Below are 22,511 nucleotides of genomic sequence, written 5' to 3'. Positions count from 1 at the left end.
TTTGAGAAGGTGACACAGTGGCAAACACCTGTGAGAGGTGAGGGAGTGAGAAATGAACACTCAAAAGGAGAGCGTTCTGGGAAAAAGTCAGAGTAAATGCAAAAGCTCCAAGGCAAAATGTGCCTGGTGAATGGATCTGCAAAGCTGGTGCTGAGAGGAAGGCTGTGTATAACTTGAGAGGCAACTGCCCGCAGGTGCATTTAAAACAATGAGAAGAACTGAGCTCGCCAAGGAAGTTAGGTGTAGGTAGAAAAGTTCCGAGACCTGACCCCACAGTTTTCCACATTGAAGGTTGAGAGGATGAGAAGTAGCAGGCAAAAGAGACTCAGGAGCTGCCAGTGAAGTGGGACAAAACCCAGAAGCTTAGGTTGTCCTTGAACCAGGTGAAGAACGTGTGTTTTCAAAGAAGGGAAAGATCAACTCCGGCAGTTATCAAGACAGAACGAATGACTGGATTTCACAACGTAAGAGTTCTCTGGTGGCCTCAACAAGAGCAATTTTGGTGAAGTGCTGCGGGGTAATGCTTGACTGGAGTGGTTTTGAGAGAGAACAAGAGGAAGAAATTGGAGGACAGAAAATGGATTCAAGGAGTTCTTGCTGTAAAGCAGAACACTGGAATGGAAGTAGGTTTGAGAGAGAGTTTTGTGAAGATGAATATTACAAAAAATGTTTATGTAGTTGGAAATGATGCAGTTGGGAGGGAAAAGCTGATGGTGCTGGGGAGAATGGGGGGCTGAAGCAAGGCCCCCAGTGGCAGGCGAGAACACAAAGTGAGGCACACGTGGAGGTGCTGGCCATCAGTGGGAGCTGGCGTGGTTCATCCTGTGCAGAGGGCAAGCAGAAGACCTGAACAAAGGGGAAGGCAGACACAGATGCAAGCAGAGGCAATTTCTGTTGGATTCCTTTTTGTTCCCCCTCAGGGAAATAGGAAGAATTAACCTGGGCTGAGGATGAAACCAGGGAAGTTAAAGAAGAAAGGTGTCACAGTGGCAACATTCCATGATGTTCTCTGTTTTGCAGGGATCTCCAGGAAGCGACTTTCCAACTCTGAGGCACACTTAAAAGACTCCAAAGTCTGCTCCGTATCAATTAAAATATCCACATTTAAATTTTGAAAATATTTTAGAAAATTCATACATATGAAATTAAATTCTCATATGAAATTAAAAATTCAGAAACTTACTGATGTTGAATTTATATTTAAGAAACTTATAAAATATGCTTTTACAATAATAGCATCATATTTCTTTTAGAGTAATCAGAAAATTTAGGAGTAAAAACCGTTAGAGAATGCATACCTATATTTCCTCCAATTTCATATAACCGTTGGTTCTGAATCTTAAAGCATTCTGATGAACCATGACTGGGAAAAAAAAAAAAAAGCAATGTAATTTAACCTTCTTCCATGATTTGAGGTAAATCTGTGCTTTAAATATCATGGCAACAATTCCTTCTGCCTTGAATGAAATACACTCACAAATCATTATTATGATCAAAGTTATGATAAATAATTCTATTTGTTTGACATGGCCAAGCATCCAAGGCACAGGGAGGATGGGACGATTCCAAACCAAGATGGACACTGCTGTGCTGTACAGCAACCTGGAGTCCATTCTACCCACAACTGTCAGCTTCATTTAAGAGAGGACTGTTACAGACACAGCAAGGCTGGTGAAGGAGCAGCTGCATGTTTAATACTGCCTTGTCATTGGTCACATTACTCTCAGTTCAAAAGAAGTCAGGTTTCATTTCTCTTCTTGCCAAAAATTGAATGGGATTCTCTCCTCTGTCTGTGCCATGTTTCTAAACTTGCCTAAAGCTTTTCAAACTGCTTAATGTTGACTTTATTGCATATTTTTGCTCTATAGTGAAAGCAAGTCAGAGATAATAATTGTCCAATTTAATTTCTCCACCCCAGACTAAAATGCTGCGGTAGAAGAGTTGGCTAATCTTCATCCTACCTGAGCAATGACTTTCAGTTTTGTTACTTTCAAAAAGATTGACCTCAGCTCTTTGTGAGGAGGAAAGATGTGTGACCTATTTTCTTTAATTAAACATTTTTATTTGAGATCATTGTAGATTTGCTCATAGTTTTAAGAAACTCCACAGATAGATCCTATGTACCCTTTCCTCAGTTTTCCCCAGTAGTAAAATCTTGCAAAGCTCTAGTGCATTACCCCAACCAGAATGTCAACATTGATTCAGTCAAGATGCAGGACATTTCCATTGCCACCAGACCCCTCTTGTTTCACTATAATAAGCCACTCACCTCCCTCTTCATCCTCATTTCCTACCCTCATCCCTTATCTCTGGTAACCTCCACTCTATTCCACATTTTCTAGAAGTTTGTCACTTCAAAAATGTTAAATAAGTAGACACATAGAGTTTAGAACATTTTGTATTGGCTTTTTTTTTTTTTTCAATCACCATAAATTGGTGGAGATTCATCCAAGGTGTGGCATTTTATTTGCTCAGTAGCACACAATGGCATGGATGTGCCAGTTTGTTATTTACCTGCTGAATAAAGTCTGGGATTCTTTTTCAGGCTTTACTACTATAAATGAAGTTGCTATAAGCATTTGCATACAGGTTTTTGTGTGAATATTATCTTCATTTCTGGTTCAGTCCATAGAGCATGTGACTTTTTTTTTTTTTATAATATTTATTCAGTTGAGAGAGAGAGAGACTGAGAAGGCACAAGCAGGGAGAGAGGCAGAGGGAGAAGCAGGCTTCCCACTGAGCTGGGAGCCCGATGCAGGACTCGATACCAGGACCCTGGGATCATGACCTGAGCCGAAGGCAGACGCTTAACCATCTGAGCCACCCAGGCGCCCCGAGCATTTGACTTTTGAGGTTTGTTTTTGATCTTTTGAGTTGTGAGTTCAAGACCCACATTGGCTGCAGGCATTACTTGGAAAAAAAAAAAATACCTAAGAGTGTGAAAACTGGGTCACATGGCTGTGGCATATTTAGTTTTATGAGAAACTGCCAAACAGTTTTACAGAATAACTACAACCACCACCAATGTATGAGTGATCCAAAGATCTCTGTATCTTTGCCAGTATTTGGTGTCTTCACTACTATTTATTTTAGCCATTCTGAGATGCTTAATGATATCATTGTGGCTTTGCATTTCCCTAATCGTTAAAGATCCTGAACATCTTTTCATGTGCAAATGTGTATCAGTATATACTCTTCAGAGATATACATTTTCATTTTTTATTTATTTTTTAAGATTTTGTTTATTTATTTGACAGAGAGAGAGAGCACACGCACAGTAGTGAGGGTGGCAGGCAGAGGGAGAGAGAGAAGCAGGCTCCCTGCTGAGCAAGGAGACCAATGTGGGGCTCCATCCCAGGACCCTGGGATCATGACCTGAGCCGAAGGCAGACAACTAACTGAGCCACCCAGGCACCCCTTGCTCATCTTTAAAATAGGTTCTTTCTTATTTTTGAGTATTGAGTTTTCCTTTTATATTCTAGATACTAGTCATTACTCGAAGTGAAGTTTGTTAAGTATCTTTGTCTTTTCATCCTTTTCATTGAATCTTTCAGTATGTTTTCAATCTTGATGATGTCCAATTTATCAATTTTTACCTCTTATGGATCATGCTGGTTTTTTGGTTAAGATTTATTTACTTATTTTTGAGAGAGAAAGCATGGGGGAAGGGGTAGAGGGAAAGAATCTTAAGCAGACTCCCGGCTGAGCATGGAGACCAGCATAGTGCTTGATCTCAGGACCCCAAGATCATGACCTGAGCTGAAATTAAAGAGTTGGTCACTCAACTGACTGAACCACCTAGACATGCCTGGATCATGCTTTTGATGTCAACTTTGAGAACTCTTTACAAGCCTGACAACACAGAGGTTTTCTCCTTTGCTGTTTTCTAAGAGTTTTATAGTTTTACATTCTACATTTAAGTCTGTGATCCATTGTGGGTTTTTTGTTTTTTGTCTATAGATGTTCAACTACTAGAGCACCATTTATCATTTGTTAAAAAGGCTACCTTTCATCCTCTGAATTGCTTTTGTACTTCTCGCCTGGGTGGCTCAGTTCATTAGCTCTCCAACTCTTGGTTTTGGCTCAGGTCATGATCTCAGGGTTGTGAGATAGAGCCCTGCGTCTGTCTCCATGATCAGCAGGGAGTCTGCTTGGGTTTCTTTCCCTCTCCCCCTGCCCCTCCCCTCTGTTCTCTCTAAAATAAATAAAATAAATCTTTAAAATTTTCAGTTATTAGAACAGTCACATTCATAGAGACAGAAAGTAGAAGAGCAGTTACCAGTGGCTGGGGGAGGGGGGAATGAGGAGTTACTGTTTACTGGGGACAGAGTCTGAGTATGCAATGATAACATCTTTCTGGAGATGGAAGGTGGTAATGATTATATAATAATGTGAATGTACTTAATACCAGTGAGCTGTAAATTTAAAATGAACTTTGTTATGGACAGTTTTTTCCTCTCCTACAATCAATCTATCTTTCCTTCTTTTTTCTTTCTTTCACTCTCTCTCTTTCTCCCTCCCTTTTTTTTCTTTCTTTTCTTCCTCCCTCCCTCCCTTTCTTCTTTCTCCTTCTCTCTTCCTTCCTCCTTTTCCTTTTCTCCTTCCTCCCTTCCCTTCCTTCCTTTTCTTTTCTGTTTTTGTCTTATTGCAGTGGCTTAATCTTCTAATAGTATTTGAATAAAAGTAGTGTTCTTGATCTAGTGTTAATCTTTCATCATTAAGTATAATACTAGCTGTAGATTTCTGTAGATGGTCTTTATCAAGTTGAGGAAGTTCTTCCCTTTTCCTAGTTAACTGAGGGTTTTTATCATGAATGGGTATTGGATTTTGTCAAATGTTTCTTCTGTATCATTTAACATGGTCATATGCTTTTTCTCCATTCCAATGGTGGATTCTACATTAATTTCTAAATATTGAGCCAAAGTTGCATACCTGAAATGAATCCCACTTGGTCACTGTAATTCCTTTAATATACGCTGGATTAGCTTTGCTGATGTTTTGTTGAGGACTTTTGTCTCTAAGTTCATGAGAGATATTAGTCTTCAGTGTTTGTTTATTGTCTTTGGTGTCTGGTCAATACTAATTTCATAATATGGGTTAGGTAGTGTCCATTCCTCTTCTACTTTCTGGTAAAAGAATGTGGTAAATTGGTGTTCATTTTTTAAACATTTGCTAGAATTCTCTAGTGAAACCATCTGGACTTGAAGATTTCTTTTTTGGAAAACTTAAAGATTCAATTCCTTTAAAGGCTACAGAACTATGTCATCTTTGTTGTCTTTTGGTAACTTGTGGGTTTTGAGGATCTGGTCCATTTCTTCTAAATTTGTGATTTTGAATATATAGTCTACTCACAATATTTCATTATCCTTTTAAGAAGGGGAGAAAATACAGAGAAACACAAAGAGGATGTGAAGATGGAGAGACTGAAGTGATAAGTCTATAAACCATAGAATGCCAAGGATGTTGTCAACCACTAGAAGCTAGGAGAGAGGGATGAGAGAGCTTCTTCCTCCCAGCTTCCAGAAGGAACCAACGCTGCTGACACATTTCTTTCAGATTTCTGGCCTCCTGAACTGAAAAAATACATTTCTGTTGCTTTAAACCATCTAGTTTGAGGTAATTTGTTATGGAAATACTGGGAAACTAATGTATAGTCATATCTCATCAGGTTCCTCTGTTTCTCACACTTGCCTTGTTTTTTGATGTCTTTGAGGAGGACTCATCAGGTATTTTGCACAATGTTTCCAAACTGGGATTTGTCTGATGTTTTTCTTGCAGTTGTCAGGAGTTATGTGTTCTTGGGAGGAAAGCGACAGAAGGGCCATTTTCATCTTTTTTTTTTTTTTTTTTAAATCAGGGCTACATACTATCAGTGTGACTTTATCATTGTTGATGTTAACCTTAGTCACTTGCTGAGGTCAGATTTCATAACTATGAAGTTATTCTTTTTCTCTCTTTACATACTACAGTCTTTGGAGAGAAGTCACTATGCAGACAATAAAGAATGCTGAGCCTCAACCCTTTTAAAATATAATTGTCTTGGGCACCTGGGTGGCTCAGTAGGTTAAGTGTCCAACTCCTGATTTCAGCTCACATCGTGTTCTCGGGGTCTTGGGATGAAGCCCTGCTTCTTGCTCCTCACTGAGCAGGGAGTCTGCTTGAGATTCTCGCTCTCCCTCTCCTTCTGTCCCTACCCTCTCCCCTGCCCTTGCTTTCATATATAAATAAAACTTTTAAAATAAATAAATAAGTAAAGTCTTAAATCTGTCCTCAACATACACTGAGCACCATATCCAGTGGTGCAATTTTTGCTTCAACCATCAAATATGATTTAAGAAATGCATAAGGAGTAGGATAATCTATTACAGTTACTATTTTTTACTCATGCTGATGTTCTCCTTTCCTTCCTGATGTTTCAAGTCTTCTTTATCCTTTTATTTCTATTTCGAGAACTTCCTTTATCCACTTATGGGTAAATTTGCTAGCAACAAAATCCTTTAGTTTTGCCTCACCCAAGAATGTCTTTGTTTCCCCTTCATTCTGAAAGATATTTTTTGGAGGACATAGAATTCAAGGTTGTCAGTTCCTTTCTTTCAGTAGTTGGAAAGATGCTATGCCATTTCCATCTGGCCTCCAGGGTTTCAAATGAAAAAGGAGAAATCTGCAGTAATTAGAATTGGTGTTCCCTATAAGAAAGGCATTGCTTCTCTCTGGATGATGTCAAGGTTTCTTTCTTTGTCTTTAATTTTTACAAGTTTGATTATGTTGTTTTGGAAGGGATTTCTTTGGTTTGTCCTGTTTGGGTTCACTTAGTTTCTTGAGTATATAGGTTTATACCTTTTGCTAATTTGGGAAGTTTTCAGTCATTATTTATTTACAAATACTTTCTTTAGTTCCCGTTTTCTCTACTTTTGGTATGGCAGTGATGCAAATGTTAGCTCTTTTGTTACCGTCCATGGATCCCCGAAGCTCTATTCACTTTTTTTAGGTCTGTCCTCTTCCTGTTGTCCAGAATAAATAATGCTACTGATATTTCTCAAGTTTACGAATTATATTCTCTGTTATCTCCTCTCTACTACTGAGCCCAACCAATGAATTTATTTCAGTTATTCTATATTTCAGTTCTATAATTCTCATTTCATTCTTTTTTATAACTTCTATTTGTTTGCTGAGATTTTCTATTTTTACATTTGGTTCAAGATAATTAATTGTTGAAACATGTGTGTGTGTGTGTGTGTGTGTGTGTATGTGTGTGTGCGCGCGTGCACATATGTGATGGCTGCTATAAAATCCTTGTCAAATGGTTCTAACATCTGATTCAATTTAGCACTGGCATTTCTCAATTGTCTTTTCTCATCCCTATTGTGATTTTCCTGGTTTTAGGTATAATGAGTGATTTTGTATCATACTGCAGATACTTTGGATATTATGAGACTCTGGATCTTACTTAATCATCATTTTTTTTGGCAGACATTCCTCCTGTTGAAGTTTAGCATAAGGTCTGGGTGGATGTGTATGTTCAGCTTTTTGCTGGGCCCCGCTGACACCTTCGTAGTGAATGTGGGGCACCAATTGGCACTGCTTTGCTGCCTCAGATTGGGGGTGTAAGATCAGCTCCCTGCTGGCTCTGCTGCCACCAGGGAAAGGAAGCAGAAGTTTAACTCTTGCTGCTTTGTTGCTGTTGGCTGAGGGTAAAGCTCAGCTCTTCACTGGACTTCACTGAGGCTGGGGTGAAGCTGGTGGATAACTGTCTGCCGTGCACTGATTTATTAGGTCTCACTGCTGCTGGGGGGAGGAGACTCAGCTAGAGGCAGGACCCTGCTGATGATGTTGTGGTTGGGAACTGGATCACCACCTGATTCTTTTGGGTGGGGCATGTACATCAGTTGTCTGCTTGGTCCCACCAAAAACACAGGTGTAGTGATGTGCTTTTTCTGTTGGTGTTTGGTTGGAGTAGGGCAGGTATTGCCAAAATGGTTTTTTGTGGTTAGGCTATCTTCTCACCAGTCTTTTGGCTATAGGGAGAGGGTCTTCTTGGAGCTCCTTTATTGTGCGTTCCTGTGCCAGGCTGAAGGTTCCTGCCTATATGTCTCCCTGCCTGGACATATGGGAGGCAACAAGGAAATCCAGGAATTCACCATCATGTTGTTTCACAGGTCCAATGTCCCTAGGCAGTCAGCACTTGTCTGTCTACCTTTCAGAGAGTGTCCAACTTTCATTGTGTTATGTCTGAGGGTTTTTAGTTATAAGAGGAGATCTGGGAGGAATGGGACTTCTCTCCCCTTTTTTTACTTAAACAGAAGAAGTGGTCAGTCAGAAAATAAGCCTCTAGTAAAAAAGGCAAAAATGGGCCAGTTTACAACTAAACTAAAATTGGCCACAGTTCTAACTAGTGAAGAAAATGGACTGAACAACATCTTTTGTCATACAAAGGATTTGCATCTACCCATAGTCACAGATTCTAATCTATTTTTATTAGAACATTTTCATTCTACAAAAGGTCTACATCAGAATACAAAAGCAATTTTATCACGCATGTAACTAGCAATCATTTGGATGGTCACATCCCCCCAGTGGCATTTCAAGTCTCTCTATGACTGCCTAGTGGTAACTACTTACAGTGTTCTAGCAACAGAAAGAAGTAAGTTTTCTGCACTCCTGTTGGCCTCTGTCTACTCTTTTCTTTTTTATGTATGCTTATATATACACATACATAGATATATGGAGAAGGAGAAAGAGAACATACAAAGCATGCACACATCATAAGAATACTTGAAGAATTTTCACAAAGTGAACATACCGTGTAACCAACCCCCATAATACTAAAAAACGAACTTCTCAGAAACCACTGTCATGGGTTCTTAGTTACTATTCCCTTCACGCTCACAGAAAGCTTCTATCCTGGCTTCTAACACCATAGATTACTTTTATTGGTTACTCTTGTTTTTTTAAATTGAAATATTTTTGAGATAGTGGTAGGTTCATATGTAGTTGTAAGAAAAAATACAGAAAAATTCCTCATACTCTCTGCCCACTTCTCCCCAAATTGTAACATTTTATACAAATACAGTATAATGTCACAGTTAACATACTGACATTGATATGATCCATCTATCCTATTCAAATTTCCCACTTGTACTCATTTCTGTGTGTGTATATTAAGTTCAACATAACATGAAGAGGTTCTTTGATCTACCACCAGAGTCAAGATACTGAGCAACTCCAACACTGTCAGATCCTGTGTTGCGCTTCTATGACCATACCCATCTCCCTTCCATGATGTCCTCTCCTCAGCTCCCGGCAACTACTAACATACCCCCCATTTCTAAAATTTTGTTACTTCAAAATGTTGTATGAATGGAGTCTTGTGGTATGTAAGCTTATGCAACTGGCTTTTTTCCCCTCCCCATCAACATGGGTACCCCTTCTTAACAGTACTGTAAAGCTTCTCTTTAGGAATTTCCATCAGTTTTGGGGCACCTGGGTGGCTCAGTTAAGTGTCCAACACTTGATTTTACCTCAGGTCATGATCTTGTGAGATCGAGTCCCACATTGGGTTCTGCTCAGCACAGAGTCTGCTTAAGATTCTCTCCATCTGCCCTTCCCAACAACCCCTCCCCTCTTGCTCTCACTCTCTCTCTAACAACAAGAAGAACAAGAACAAAAATAATATCCATCAGTTTTACTAGAGACCATCAAGTTGTACTTGTTCTCTACTGGATGGATTTAAACTAGTGTCTATCATGTTTCTCATCTTTTAAAACTCTCAGGGCAAATGTTTATCCTTGAATAAGCATGCCTGAAGAAAAAATCCTGATTAATGTTACTTCAAGGTGACTTATGGGAGAAACAAAAGGATTTTTTTTTTTTTGTAAATAAAATTCTGATCCCAAGATTTATTAGTAGTTTATTTTAAGGAAAACAACAGCTATGATGTCCATTTAACTACATAAACTATCTGATCTAGGCAAGTTGGAGCTCAATGAAGCCTGAAATGTTATTCCAGGTATCTCTAAAACTAACTTATTATATTTTTTATTTTAATAAATGGTAAAACTCATGTAGTAAATGAAACCACCAAGATAGAACATGTCTGTTAATACTCCCGTTTGTAAAACTTTCTTAAACAAACAAACAAAAAAAAAACCAAACAAAAACCCCACTTTTATTACCAACAATTCTATGGTCTACTTAATCTCTTTCTCTACTTTTGATTTACTCTATTGGTAAAGTCCCCAAAGTAAACAGGTTCTAATTTTCCAAAAAGGTCAAGTTTGTAAAAGCCTTGGAAAGTTACTTAATCTGAAAAAAGATCACCTTCCTTGTATAGAGACCTATATTCACTTATACTCACCTGTTCTCATATTGAAATTTTGCCAGTATGTCTTTGGCTTTGGTGTGACTAGTGAGCTGAATGGCCATGGACACCTTAGAGAGAAGCGGAGCATGGACCCTTATGACTCCTTCCGGCACGTCAGACTGCCAATGAGGAAAAATTCAGTATAATCTGTCAAACTAGGATGAATATCACTTTAATGATTGCACTTAAGAGATATGAAAATCAGTGGCAATGCAAATTAGGAAAACACATGAGTGTGACCAGTATTTAACCAGAATGAAACACTGCTTTCTTTTCAACAGGAGATTCACTAAACTTAACCTGGGATTTTACTTTTATTACATGCTTAAGGCCTTGCTATATTGCCTTAAAATGAGAGAAGTAACACTAGGTTATGAAAAATAAATCTTGTGTTTCTATCAGTTTATTTCCTTGAACTGTGCCCTAAATAAACTTACTTTCAGCAGAATTCTATATTTCAGTGTATTTTAAAATCAAGATCTGAAAAATTTGAGAATCAATTAGAAAATACAGCTTTTTAAATATCCTTTATCTTTAGTTAATAACAATGATTGGGGGTCCAAGTTGAATTCCAAATGAGTACTTAAAACTTGATCTCTTGGGATGCCTGGGTGGCTCAGTTGGTTAAGCAGCGGCCTTCGGCTCAGGTCATGATCCCAGCGTCTTGGGATCAAGTCCCACATTGGGCTCCTTGCTCTGCAGGGAGCCTGCTTCTCCCTCTGCCTCTGTCTGCCAGTGCTCTCTCTCTCTCTGACAAATAAAAATAAAATCTTAAAAAAAAAAAAAGTGACCCCTCAAAGTATGTGATAACACTCTGAAGAGGAGCATATGGACTGCTGAGTATCTGTTTTCATGTGACAAGACTGGCCTGCAGACCTAACTTGGAGCTCTTATTAAATGACATAATCAAAGAATGGTATGGTCTAATTAACAGCAATTTCTGTTTTGTCAGGATTGAGTGGAATATTCCTTTTGTTTCCAAATTTTGAATATTTTAGAAATTAATTATCTACCTCGATATGAATAGAAATAAATTTCTATCTGGGGATCTTGCTAACTCCTCAGGTAATCATTTTAAATTGGAACATTCTCAAAGGATGGCATGGTTGATATAGAAGGTTCAAGTTGAATTGACTTACTATGTGCCCTAAAAGGATATGTTAATGGGTTGAACTGTGTCCCTCCAAAATATATATTGAAGTCCTAACTCCCAGTAGCTGAGACTATAACCATATTTGGAAATACGATCTTTGCAACTGTAATTAGCTCAGAGGAGATCATAATGGAGTAGGGTGGATATATATCCAATATGGCTATTGTTCTTATAAAAGGAGAAGACACACAAACACACACACAGTGTGTAAAGATGGAGGCAGAGATTAAAATGATGTGTCTACAAGCTAAGGAATATCAAGAATTGGTGGCATCACCAAACACTAGGAATGATTATCAAGAAAAGATCCTTCTCTCACAGCCTTCGGAAGGAATGAACTAAGCAGACACCTTGATTTCAGACTTTTAGCTTGCAGAATTGTGAGAGAATAAATTTCTAATATTTAAAGCTACCTATTTTACAGTAGGAAACTAATAAAAAATATTTTAAAATAGGGCCAGTTATTATTGTGCTTTTATACTATCATCAGTGAGAACCAGGAGAACATGCCAGGGAACGGATGTTGAGGGTGCAGGCTGTCAGCTTATTGGAACCAAGACTAAAGTCCTAAAACATTGTTCTGGTTATTGCCGTCCTTCCTCTTCCAGCACCCTCCACCTCACCCCAGAAACCTCTGTAAGATAAATTCCACTTTCCTGACATTACTGAACCTGAGATCATAATAATCACATTTTCCCTATAAATTCCTACACTATTCATACTTAGGTACAGGATACCTAACCATACATTTTGAGTCATCAGTTAGTTTACTCTCTCCCTATACTATTTCTTCCTGTGCCACATGAAATGTCAAGTTTGAAGGATAGATCATGACCAAAATTATACACAGGTATGACAGACATGGCCAGAGAATACCATGTAAGGACTTAATAAGAGAGGAAAGGAAATTATTTGTTTTCTTACCATTCTTCTCGAAGAGGGTGATTTTTGTAATACCTTTGAAGTCTTGGGACTTACAACCTAAATAAAACACATAATCCTCAGGATTAATGTAGGCAAAACAAATACATGCTGCTATTAGAAGAGTAAACTGTTAAAATCTTTATGGAAAACATTTTGGAAATATTTATCAAAGTATAAAATGAGCCAACAATACTGCATCTGTAAGTTTATCCTACAAATATACTTTACTAGTGAGAAATAATGTATATACAAGTTTGTTCACTGTGCATAAATCTTACTAGCAAAAGACACAATCTAACTCTTCAACAATATGGGATTGTTCACATAAATTATGAAATGTCTATGGAATACCATGCAAAAGAAGCAAAGAAGGCTTTGTAAACTCATAATGGAATCATGATATGGAATAATCACCATGACTTTTTAAGTCAGTGAAGCAAGACACAGGACAGTATTTCATATATGCTACACTCATGCAAAAAAAGGGGGGAGAACATTGTCTAGAGTTCCAGCTGCACTCCATGGTGTTGCTGCCTCAGTATCTATTTTGTTTGGCAAGCATCCTGCAGTGACCTTAAACTGACAGTAGTCCCTCATGCAAGCCCACGTCCTAGACATAAACCCATGCAGTCATGAGAAAATCGTGGAGTCCTGATAGGACTTCCCTGTAACCCTCATGAACAATAGTCTCCCCACCTCCCAGGGTCATCCCTGTGTGTGCCCCTTAGATAAGACCTCTGTGGAATGTACAAAAAAAACTACTCTTTTGGTTTGAATTGACTAATCTGGCCTTAGGCTGGGAACCCCAAAGAACTGTACCCATGAACCCCAACAAAGAAACATGCTCCAAGTTCTATGGCTATGTCTGCATCCAGCCTTGACCTACCCATATGGTTCCTTGAGGCATGCTATGTACTTCCTCCAGAACCTGTGAATACTAAACTTTCTTATTTCAGTTTCTGTAATGGTTTGCTGTTGAGCTGTGTGTGATTCACCATCCAGTGCCCTGTGCTCCACTTAACAAATGTTAATCTAACAAAGTCATAATAAAAATACATTCATATTTATTTGCATATGCATAATACCTCTTTGGAAGTATATACATCTGTATGCTTTTGGGCACACCAACCCTATCACTGGTGATTATTACCTGTCTTCAGGAGAGGAAGTCAGAGGTGGCCTTATCCTATAGTATTTTGTACCTTTTGAACTTTGTAACCTATTACTGAACTGTCTATTCTAATCAAAGTTAAGAGGTAAATACATGGTTTAGTACAACAGAACTAAAGAAAGACTATTTCTTTAACTTTAAGTATATGCTTCCATGGTACTTAAAACTTGAAATTCTACCTTTTTCATATTTCTAATGTTACAAGCAAAAAATAAAAATAGCTGACGTTCATATAGCATTATACAACTCACGAAGTGTTTTTACACATGGTAAGTGAGTTAATGCTAATGACAACTCCATGAATTAGATATCCTTACTTTTCTCCCCTATTTATAATATAAGAAAATCGAGGCACAGAGAAAGGTTTTAAATCACTGAGGCTACTAGCCTGAAGGATGCGACCAGGGTACTGTTTAAGTAAGAAAAACAGGGTACCTGGGTGGCTCAGTCAGTTAAGCAGCCAATTCTTGATTTCAGCTCAGGTCATGATCTCCGGGTCCTGGCATCGGGCCCCGTGTTAGGCTTCATGCTCAGGAGGGAGACTATGTGAGGATTCTCTCTCTTCCTCTGCCCCTTGCCTCTCTCACATTCCACCCCCACCCTCTTTAAAATAAATCAATCTTTAAACTTACACTTTTCCCATCTCTGGTGCCTAGCTCAGTGCCAGGCTTGAAAATAACAGCCTGCATTCCTGGTTCAGGTACAGGAGGGAGCAGAATGACTCATTCACAAAGAATTCTAATTCTTTGTTCTGACCTAGGTGGTGGCTCCCTAGAATACTGGTTCAGAAGGCTTGCCTCTATCTTGACTAACTTGGAACCTGAGCAGCGCTAAAGTGGTAATGGTGAAAACATTTACAGGCAAATGTTTTAGTTATGGCTGCCTGATACAGTGGATAAGAGTTGAAGAAGACGACAGACTAACTAAAAAGCTTGAGAGGCAAAGCTGGAAACTGAGATGCTTTGGGGATTAAGTGCTTTGAAAAGCTCCAAGTATTCCTGAGAATCTAGACGGTCATAAGCATGTGGCTATGCATGTGTTCAAAAAAGACCTGAAAATAACTGAAGCTGTCATCTTAAGCTGGCTGAACTTCTTCTGGCTCTGTCCAGGCAGGAAGTGAAGGCTCAGGCAGAGTCATAAAGTGTCTAGTTGAATGCTGAAGATACACCCAAACAAACACACAGAATTCATCTGCAAAGACTGGGATTATTTTGGTACAAGGTGTTTAAGAAAATCTCTGTGCAAACATTAGCTAACCACTAAGCTCATGGAGCAGAGACTTCAGTAGCCACACAAAACAATTCAATCTTTACAAAATTAGCTCAGCAAAAAAGTAATTAAACAAATAAACAATAAAAAAAAAAAACCAAATAAACAATAGCTGAAACAAGCACCCACAAACCCTGGAGAATGGGGAAGAATCTTATTTCCAAAGTTGCCACATTATAATATTTAAAATGTCCATTCTTTAGGGCACCTATGTGGCTCAGTTAAGTATCTGCCTTTGGCTCAGGTCATGATCCCAGGGTTTTGGGTAGAGCCCCACATAGGGCTCCCAGCTCACTGGGGCGCCTGCTTCTCCCTTTCCCTCTGCCACTCCCCCTACTTGTGCTCTCTCACTCTCTGTCAAATGAATACATAAACTCTTACGAAATAAAAAAATAAAACGTCTATTCTTCAATAACAACTAAATTATGGAACAGGCAAAAAAAAAAGTCAAGAAAATATGGCCCATACACAGGGCAAAAGTAGGTTCGATAGTTTCAGAAGAAACTCCTGAAGTTTCTAGACATTAAATGTACTAGAAAAAGCCCTCAAATAAGATATTTTAAATATGTTCAAAGAATTAATGGAAACCATGTTTAAAGAACTAAAGAAAACCATAAGAATAAGATCTCACCAAATTGGGAATATCAAAAAAGACACAGAAATTATAAAAAGGAATCTAATGGAAATTCTGGACTGAAAAGTTCAACTGAAATGAAAAATCCACCAGAAGGGCTCAACAGCAGATTTAAGGTGCAGAAGAAAAAATCAGGAAATTTGAAGATAAATTGATTGAGATTATCCAGTCTGAAGAATAGGAAGAAAAAAATAATGAAGAAAAGTGAACAAAACCTTAAAAAACAAACAAAACTTTAAGAACAAAACTTTAAAAAACCTAAGGGGAATTATAGAACAATATCCAATATGAAATGCACCAACACATACATAATTAAGAGTCCCAGAAGAGAAGAGAAAGGGACAGAGAATATTTGAAGTAATAATGGCTGAAAACTCTCCAAATTTGCTGAAAACACTGATCTACCTATTCAAAAAGCTCAACAAACCCAAACAGGATAAATTGAAAGAGATCCACAGCAAGATATGTCATAATCAAATTGTCAAAAGACAAAGTGTTTGAAAGCATCAAGAGAAGAAAGCATCAAGAGAAAAGCAACTCAGCATACATGAGAGATTTTTAATAAGAATAACAGCTAATTCCCCAGCTGAAACTATGAAAGCCAGAAGACAATGGGATGACATATTCAAAGCACTGGAAAACAAAACAAAACAAAACAAAACCTGTCAAGCAAAATTCTATCTGGCAAAACAATCTTTAAAAAATAAAGAACAAGCCTTAGATGCCACTCTGCTAGAGTCACCTGTGCCACCCAGTCATGGTGAACCCCTCCATATCTTCAATATTTCTGTTGAGATGTGAGTCCTTCAGCTATATTTCCTTTGAGCTGCTTAGAGACACAGTTTCAAAGACAGAAAACATTCATGCTCTGAGCACCGGGAAGAAAAGATTAGGTTATAAAAGTTCCTGCTTTCACAGATTATTTTGGGATTTATGTGCCAGGGCAGTGATTTCCCATGCCATAATTACACTGTTAGCAAGTCTCTGGGGAGAAATTTCATGATGAAAATTTCATCCTAAAACACATGAGGCCTGGTTATCTTGTCCATGGCAAATGCTGGACCTAGCACAAATGGTTCCCAGTTTTTCATCTGCACTGCCAAGACTGAGTGGTTGGATGGCAAGCATGTAGTCTTTGGCAAGGTGAAAGAGGGCATGAATATTGGGGAAGTCACAGGACACTTTGGGTCCAAGAATGGGAGGACCAGCAAAAAGATCACCACTACTGACTACAGACAAATCTAATAAAATTGACTTATGTTTTCTCTTAACCATTAATATTCCTTTTGTAGCTCAGAAGAGCAATCCCTTATCCTCATCTGCTTAAAACAGCTTATCTTTGTGCTCTTGGAGTTCTTTGGGTTGCATAGTTTCCTTATCCCCTCTAGGTGCAGCTGAATTACAGAGTTAAATTCATGATTATTAAAGAAAAACAAAATAAAAAAATGAATAAATAAAGACATCCTAAGATAAATAAAAGCACTCTTAGGAAAACTTCCCTGTAAGAAATATTAAAGAGGGTCCTTTAGGCTGAAATGAAGACAATAACTTGAATCTACATGGAGAAATAACACCAGTAAAGATAACTACATAGATAAATATAAAAGGCAGCATTATGTATTTTTTGTGACGCTACCTTTTTCCCTACCTAACTTAAAAGATAGTGCATAAGTCAATAATTATAAATCTATATTGACAGGCACATAATTTATAAGGATGCAATTTGTGGCGGGGCACCTGGGTGGCTCAACTGAAAGCATCTGCCTTTAGCTCAGGTCATGACCCCAGGGGCCTTCGATGGAGCCCCACATGAGGCTCCCTGCTCCGTGGGAAGCCCTCTTCTCCCTCTCCTACTCCCCCTGCTTGTGTTCCCTCTCTCGTTGTCTTGTTCTGTCAAATAAAAAAAATAAAATCTTCAAAAAAAAAGATGCAATTTGTGGCAATAACAACATAAAGCAGGAGATATGGGGGGTCTATAAGTAGAGCTTTTACAGGTGAAACTAGTATGAACTAGACTGCAGTATCTTAAGATGGTCCTTGTAGTCCTCAGGGCAACCATTAGGAGATAATTTTAAAAATGTGTAATAAAAGAAACAACGGTTTCTTTCAACAAAAATATATAGTAAAATAATGAAAAGTGGTATACTAGAAAATGCTCTACACAAATGAAAGCAGTAATGGAGAAATTGTGGAAAAAAATCATACAGCAAAAGACATATCATAAGACATACAGAAAAAAAAATGAATGGAGAAACAGTCCTGCTAAAGCTAGAGATTTCAATATTTCAGCACCTCACTTTCAGTAACAGAAGAATCAGGCAGAAGATCAGAGAGAAAACAAATCTTCATCTAGACATAATAAACATCTACAGAACACTAGTAACAGCAGAGTCCATTTACATGAAGTATACACAGAACATTTTTCAGGATAAACAATATGTTAAGTCACAAAATGTGTCTGAATTAATTTAAAAATATCAAAATAATATTGGGGCACCTGGGTGACACAGTTGAGCGTCTGACTCTTGATTTTGGCTGAGGTCATGATCTCAGGGTTGTGAGAGTGGACTTCCTGCTCAGTGGGGACTCTGCTTGAGAGGCTTTCCCTCTGCCCCTCCCCTCTTCTCTGTAAAAATTAATAAATCTTTAAGAAAAATTTAAAATATCAAAATAATATGAAGTATATTAGCCACCCATATTGGAATTAAATGAGAAATCAGCAACAGAAGTGAATCTGGGAAATTCACAAATGTGTGGAAATTGAAACATACTCTTAAATAACGAATGAGTTAAAGGAAAATTAAAAAGTGCTTTGAGTTAGATGTGTGAAAATGGAAAACAACATAACAAAACTTATAGGATAGGGGAAAAGTAGATCTCAGAGGAAAATTCATAGATGAAAAGGTTTACATTAAAAAAGAATGAACTCGTCAATAATCTAAACTTCTACATAAGAAACTAAAGAAAAAGGCCAACTAAACTCAAAACAACCTTAATAAAATACATAATAAAGATAAGAATTTTACTAAGATTAGAAAAACAAAAGAATCAATGAAACAAAAGTTGGCTTATCAAAAAATCAACAAAATTGACAACATTTAGGCTAGACTGACTGTGAAAAAAGAATGAAGATTCAAATTATAAATCCCAAATGTAAGTGGGGACATTACTGCCAATCTTTACAGAAATGAAAATAATTATAAGAGCACACCATGAAGAATTTGTACACGAAAACTTAGATAATCAAGATGAAAAAGACAAAATTCTAGAAACACGCAAACTATCAACACTGGCTGGAGAAGAAACAGCAAGTCTGAATACGGTTATAATAAACAAGAAGACTGAATCTAGTGTTTTAAAAAATTTCTACAAAGAAAAGTCTAGATCCAAAAATTTTTGCTGCTGAATTCTGCAAATTTAAAGAATTAACACCAATTATGCTTAAACTCTTCTAAAAATTAGAAGAGGAAGGAACACTTCCTAGCTCATTTTATAAGGCCAGTATTTTCAATACCAAAGCCACACAAGGTATAACAAGAAAACTAGAGACCAATATCCCTTATGAATGTTAATGTAAAAATCCTCAATAAAATATAAGCAACCTGTCTAGCAGCACATTAAAAGGACTGTATACCTTGGCCAAGTAGGATTTATCCCAAGAATGCAGGGTTAGTTTAATAAATGAAAACCAATCAGTGTAATATATAATATTAAAAGAATGAAAGGGTAAGAAAAGTGATCATCTTAATAGAGAAAGAAAAAACTTTTGACAAAGTTGAATAGTTTTCCATCATAAAAGCACCCCAAAAATCAAGAATAGAACGTGTTTTCTTGAGGTCCATCCATGCTATTGAAAATGGCAAAATTTGGGGGGCATAATGCCAAGCGAAATAAGTGAGATAGAGAAAGACAAATACAGTATGATCTCTCCTATGTTTGGAATATATATTTGGAATATATATATGTGTACACACACACACACACACACACACACACACACACCATCCCAGCTTGTAGACACAGAGAACAGATTGGTGGTTGCTGTGGTGGGGAATGGGGAACAGTGGGGAGAAATGGGTAAACTATTTTTTTCCAGTTTACACAAATTGAATTTTAAAATTTTTTAAAAATTTAAAAAGAAAAAAAATGAAATTTTCTCAAACGAATAAAGGTAATCTGTGAAAAACCAGAGAGAGTCAATTATCATATGGTTTCACTTATCTGTGGAGCATAACAAATAGCATGGAGGACATGGGGACTTAGAGTGGAGAAGGGAGTTGGGGGAAATTGGAAGGGGAGGTGAACCATGAGAGACTATGGACTCTGGAAAACAATCTGAGGGTTTTGAAGGGACGGGGGGTGGGAGGTTGGGGTACCAGGTGGTGGGTATTATAGAGGGCACGGATTGCATGGAGCACGGGGTGTGGTGCAAAAATAATGAATACTGTTATGCTGGAAAAAAAAAAAACCCAGATTTAACATCATAGTTAATGATGAAAGATTGAGATTTCCCCTTAAGATCAGAAACAAAACAGGATCTCTGGTCTTGTCTTCTTATTTAATATTTTACCAGAGTTCTAGCCAGGAAGAAAAGAAGTAAAAGGCACTCAGACTGGGAAGGAAGAAGGAAAATTATCTCCATTCACTGACAGCATCATGACCTTATATGTAGAAATCCTAAAGAATTAACACAAATAAAATCAAACTATTAGTGTCAGTAAATGAGTTCAGTAAAACTGCAGAATACAAGATCAATACAGAAATAACAGTTGATTTCCATACACAATTAGTGATCAAAAAATGAAATTAAGAAAACAATTCCACTTGCCATAATACCACAATATCAACACGAATAATATTTAAGAATAAATTTTAATCCAGGAAGTATAAGACTTACATACTAAAAACTATAAAACAGTGTTAAAAGAAATTATAAAAAACCTACATAAATGGAATGATCATTCGTTTTCATAGACTAGAAAATGTAATATTATTAAGATGGCCATCCTTCAAATTGATCCACATATTTAATGTAATCCCTATCAAAATTCCAACTACTGTTTTTTTTTCCCCCATTTCCCAGAAATGGGAAAACTGGCCCCAAAATTCTCATATGGAAATTAGGGAAGCCTAAATAATCAAAGTTATTTGGAAAAAAGAGTTGAAAGACTCTCATTTTTCAATTTCAAAACTTAAAAAAAAGCTACAGTAATCAAACAGTGTGTTACTAGCATAAGGATAGACATACCAATTAATAGAACAGAATTAAGAGTCTAGGGATAAAAAATCAACACACATTTATGGTCAATTTTCAACAACAGTGCCAAGATCATTCACTGGGGAAAGAGTAGTTTTTTTCACCAAATGATGCTGAGATACTAGATAGCCACATGCAAAAGTATGATCTTGTACACTCCTACCACATATCATATACTAAAAATAACTCGAAACAGAATAAAGACATAAATATAAGAGCTAAAACTAAAATTCTTAGAACACGTAGGGTTCAAATCCTTATTATCTAAGACTTGACAACAAAAGAAATACATAAACTATACATCATAATTAAAAACCTTTGTGTATCTAGGACACATCAGGAAATTGAGAAGACAACCCACAGAAGGGGAAAAAATATTTCTAATCATACATCTGATAAGGGACTTGTATCTAGAATATATGAAGAATTCCTACAACTTAACAGTAAAAAGACAACCCAATCAAAAATTGGCAAAGAATTTGAATAGACACTTCTCCAGTGAAGATACAAATAGCTAAGAGGCTCATGAAAAGATGCTCACCATCATTAGTTCTCAGGGAAATGCAAGTCAAAACCACAATAAGATACCACTTTATACTAAAAGGATGGATAAAATTAGTTGCTGATTATAACAAGTTTTGGTGAGGATATGGAAAAATCTGAATCCTCATACACTACTGGTGAAAATGCATAAATGGGACAGCTGCTTTGGAAAAATAGTCTAGCAGTTCTTCAGATGATTCATCACAGAGTTGCTTTATTACCCACCATATACCCAAGAGAATTAAAACATGTCTCTATATATAAGTATAAAAGTTTATAGCAGCATTACTCATAACAAGTAAAAGATATAATCAACCCAAATGTCTATCAATAAATGAATGGATAAAAAATATGTGGAAATCCATATAAGGGAATGTTACTTGGCCATAAAAAAACAAGTACTGATACATACTATGACCTGGATGAACCATGAAAATATAACGCTAAATGAAATAAACCAGTCACAGAAGGTCACATAGTATATGATTTAATTCATTAAAAGTCCAAAACAGGGAATTCTATAGAGACAGAAAGTTGATAAATTGTTGTTTAGGACTGGGAGAAGGAAATGTTGGAGGTGTATTTAGGGGGATGATAGCCAAAGAGGATGGTGTTTTTTCAGGTGATGAGAATGTTCTAAACTTGACTGCACTGATGATTGCAAACTTCTGGGACTATACTAAAAACCACTGAATTTTACACTTTAAATAAGTGAACCATATGATATGAGGAAAATATCAGCAAAGTTTTTTTAAAAATGTACTTTTTTTTCTCAAAGCGATCTTTTTTCCAAATTTAAATGTTGATTCTACTTATTCTGAAGTCACTTTGCCTGTAATCAATAAAGGAATACAGCCATTCATTATGATTATGATAGATCAATAAGCAATACTCCCAGTTCACTGCTTTGCCATTTACTATTCTTTTCCCTGGATTAACTTTTTCCTCCCTTCTCTCTTCAAAATACCATCTGTCCTTCATGATGTAGCTCAAACATCACACTTCTTTCAGAAGTTGTCCACAATTCCCCACAATGGAGCTCATTCTATCTCTTCTGCGTTGTCCTGCCACATGGTCCATACAATTGGTCTAACACTTAATGCATATTCATGGTTCTTGTACACATTTCTCTCCCACATTAGGTGGAAATTCCTTTAAGAGAAAAGTAAATTTCTCTACATCCTCCTCAAGGATGAATGT

General features: G+C 37.2%; 1 protein-coding gene across 4 annotated transcripts in view; it reads right to left on the bottom strand.

Moving 5' to 3' along the window:
• ARHGAP28 (Rho GTPase activating protein 28) overlaps positions 1 to 22,511 on the bottom strand; it is a 205,113-nt gene that overhangs the window by 2,540 nt on the left and 180,062 nt on the right. For all 4 annotated transcript variants that reach the window (XM_032309485.1, XM_032309486.1, XM_032309487.1 and 1 more), the window contains 3 exons: positions 12,438 to 12,494; positions 10,355 to 10,479; positions 1,299 to 1,363 (listed from right to left, as the gene is read on the bottom strand). In XM_032309485.1, coding sequence (XP_032165376.1) covers positions 1,299 to 1,363; positions 10,355 to 10,479; positions 12,438 to 12,494 — 247 coding nt within the window. The remainder of the gene's footprint in view (positions 1 to 1,298; positions 1,364 to 10,354; positions 10,480 to 12,437; positions 12,495 to 22,511) is intronic.

This window comes from Mustela erminea, chromosome 13 (assembly GCF_009829155.1).
Source record: "Mustela erminea isolate mMusErm1 chromosome 13, mMusErm1.Pri, whole genome shotgun sequence".
Lineage (NCBI taxonomy): Eukaryota > Metazoa > Chordata > Mammalia > Carnivora > Mustelidae > Mustela > Mustela erminea.
Note: the sequence above shows the minus strand (reverse complement) of the source record. Positions and strands in the feature narration are given on the sequence as shown.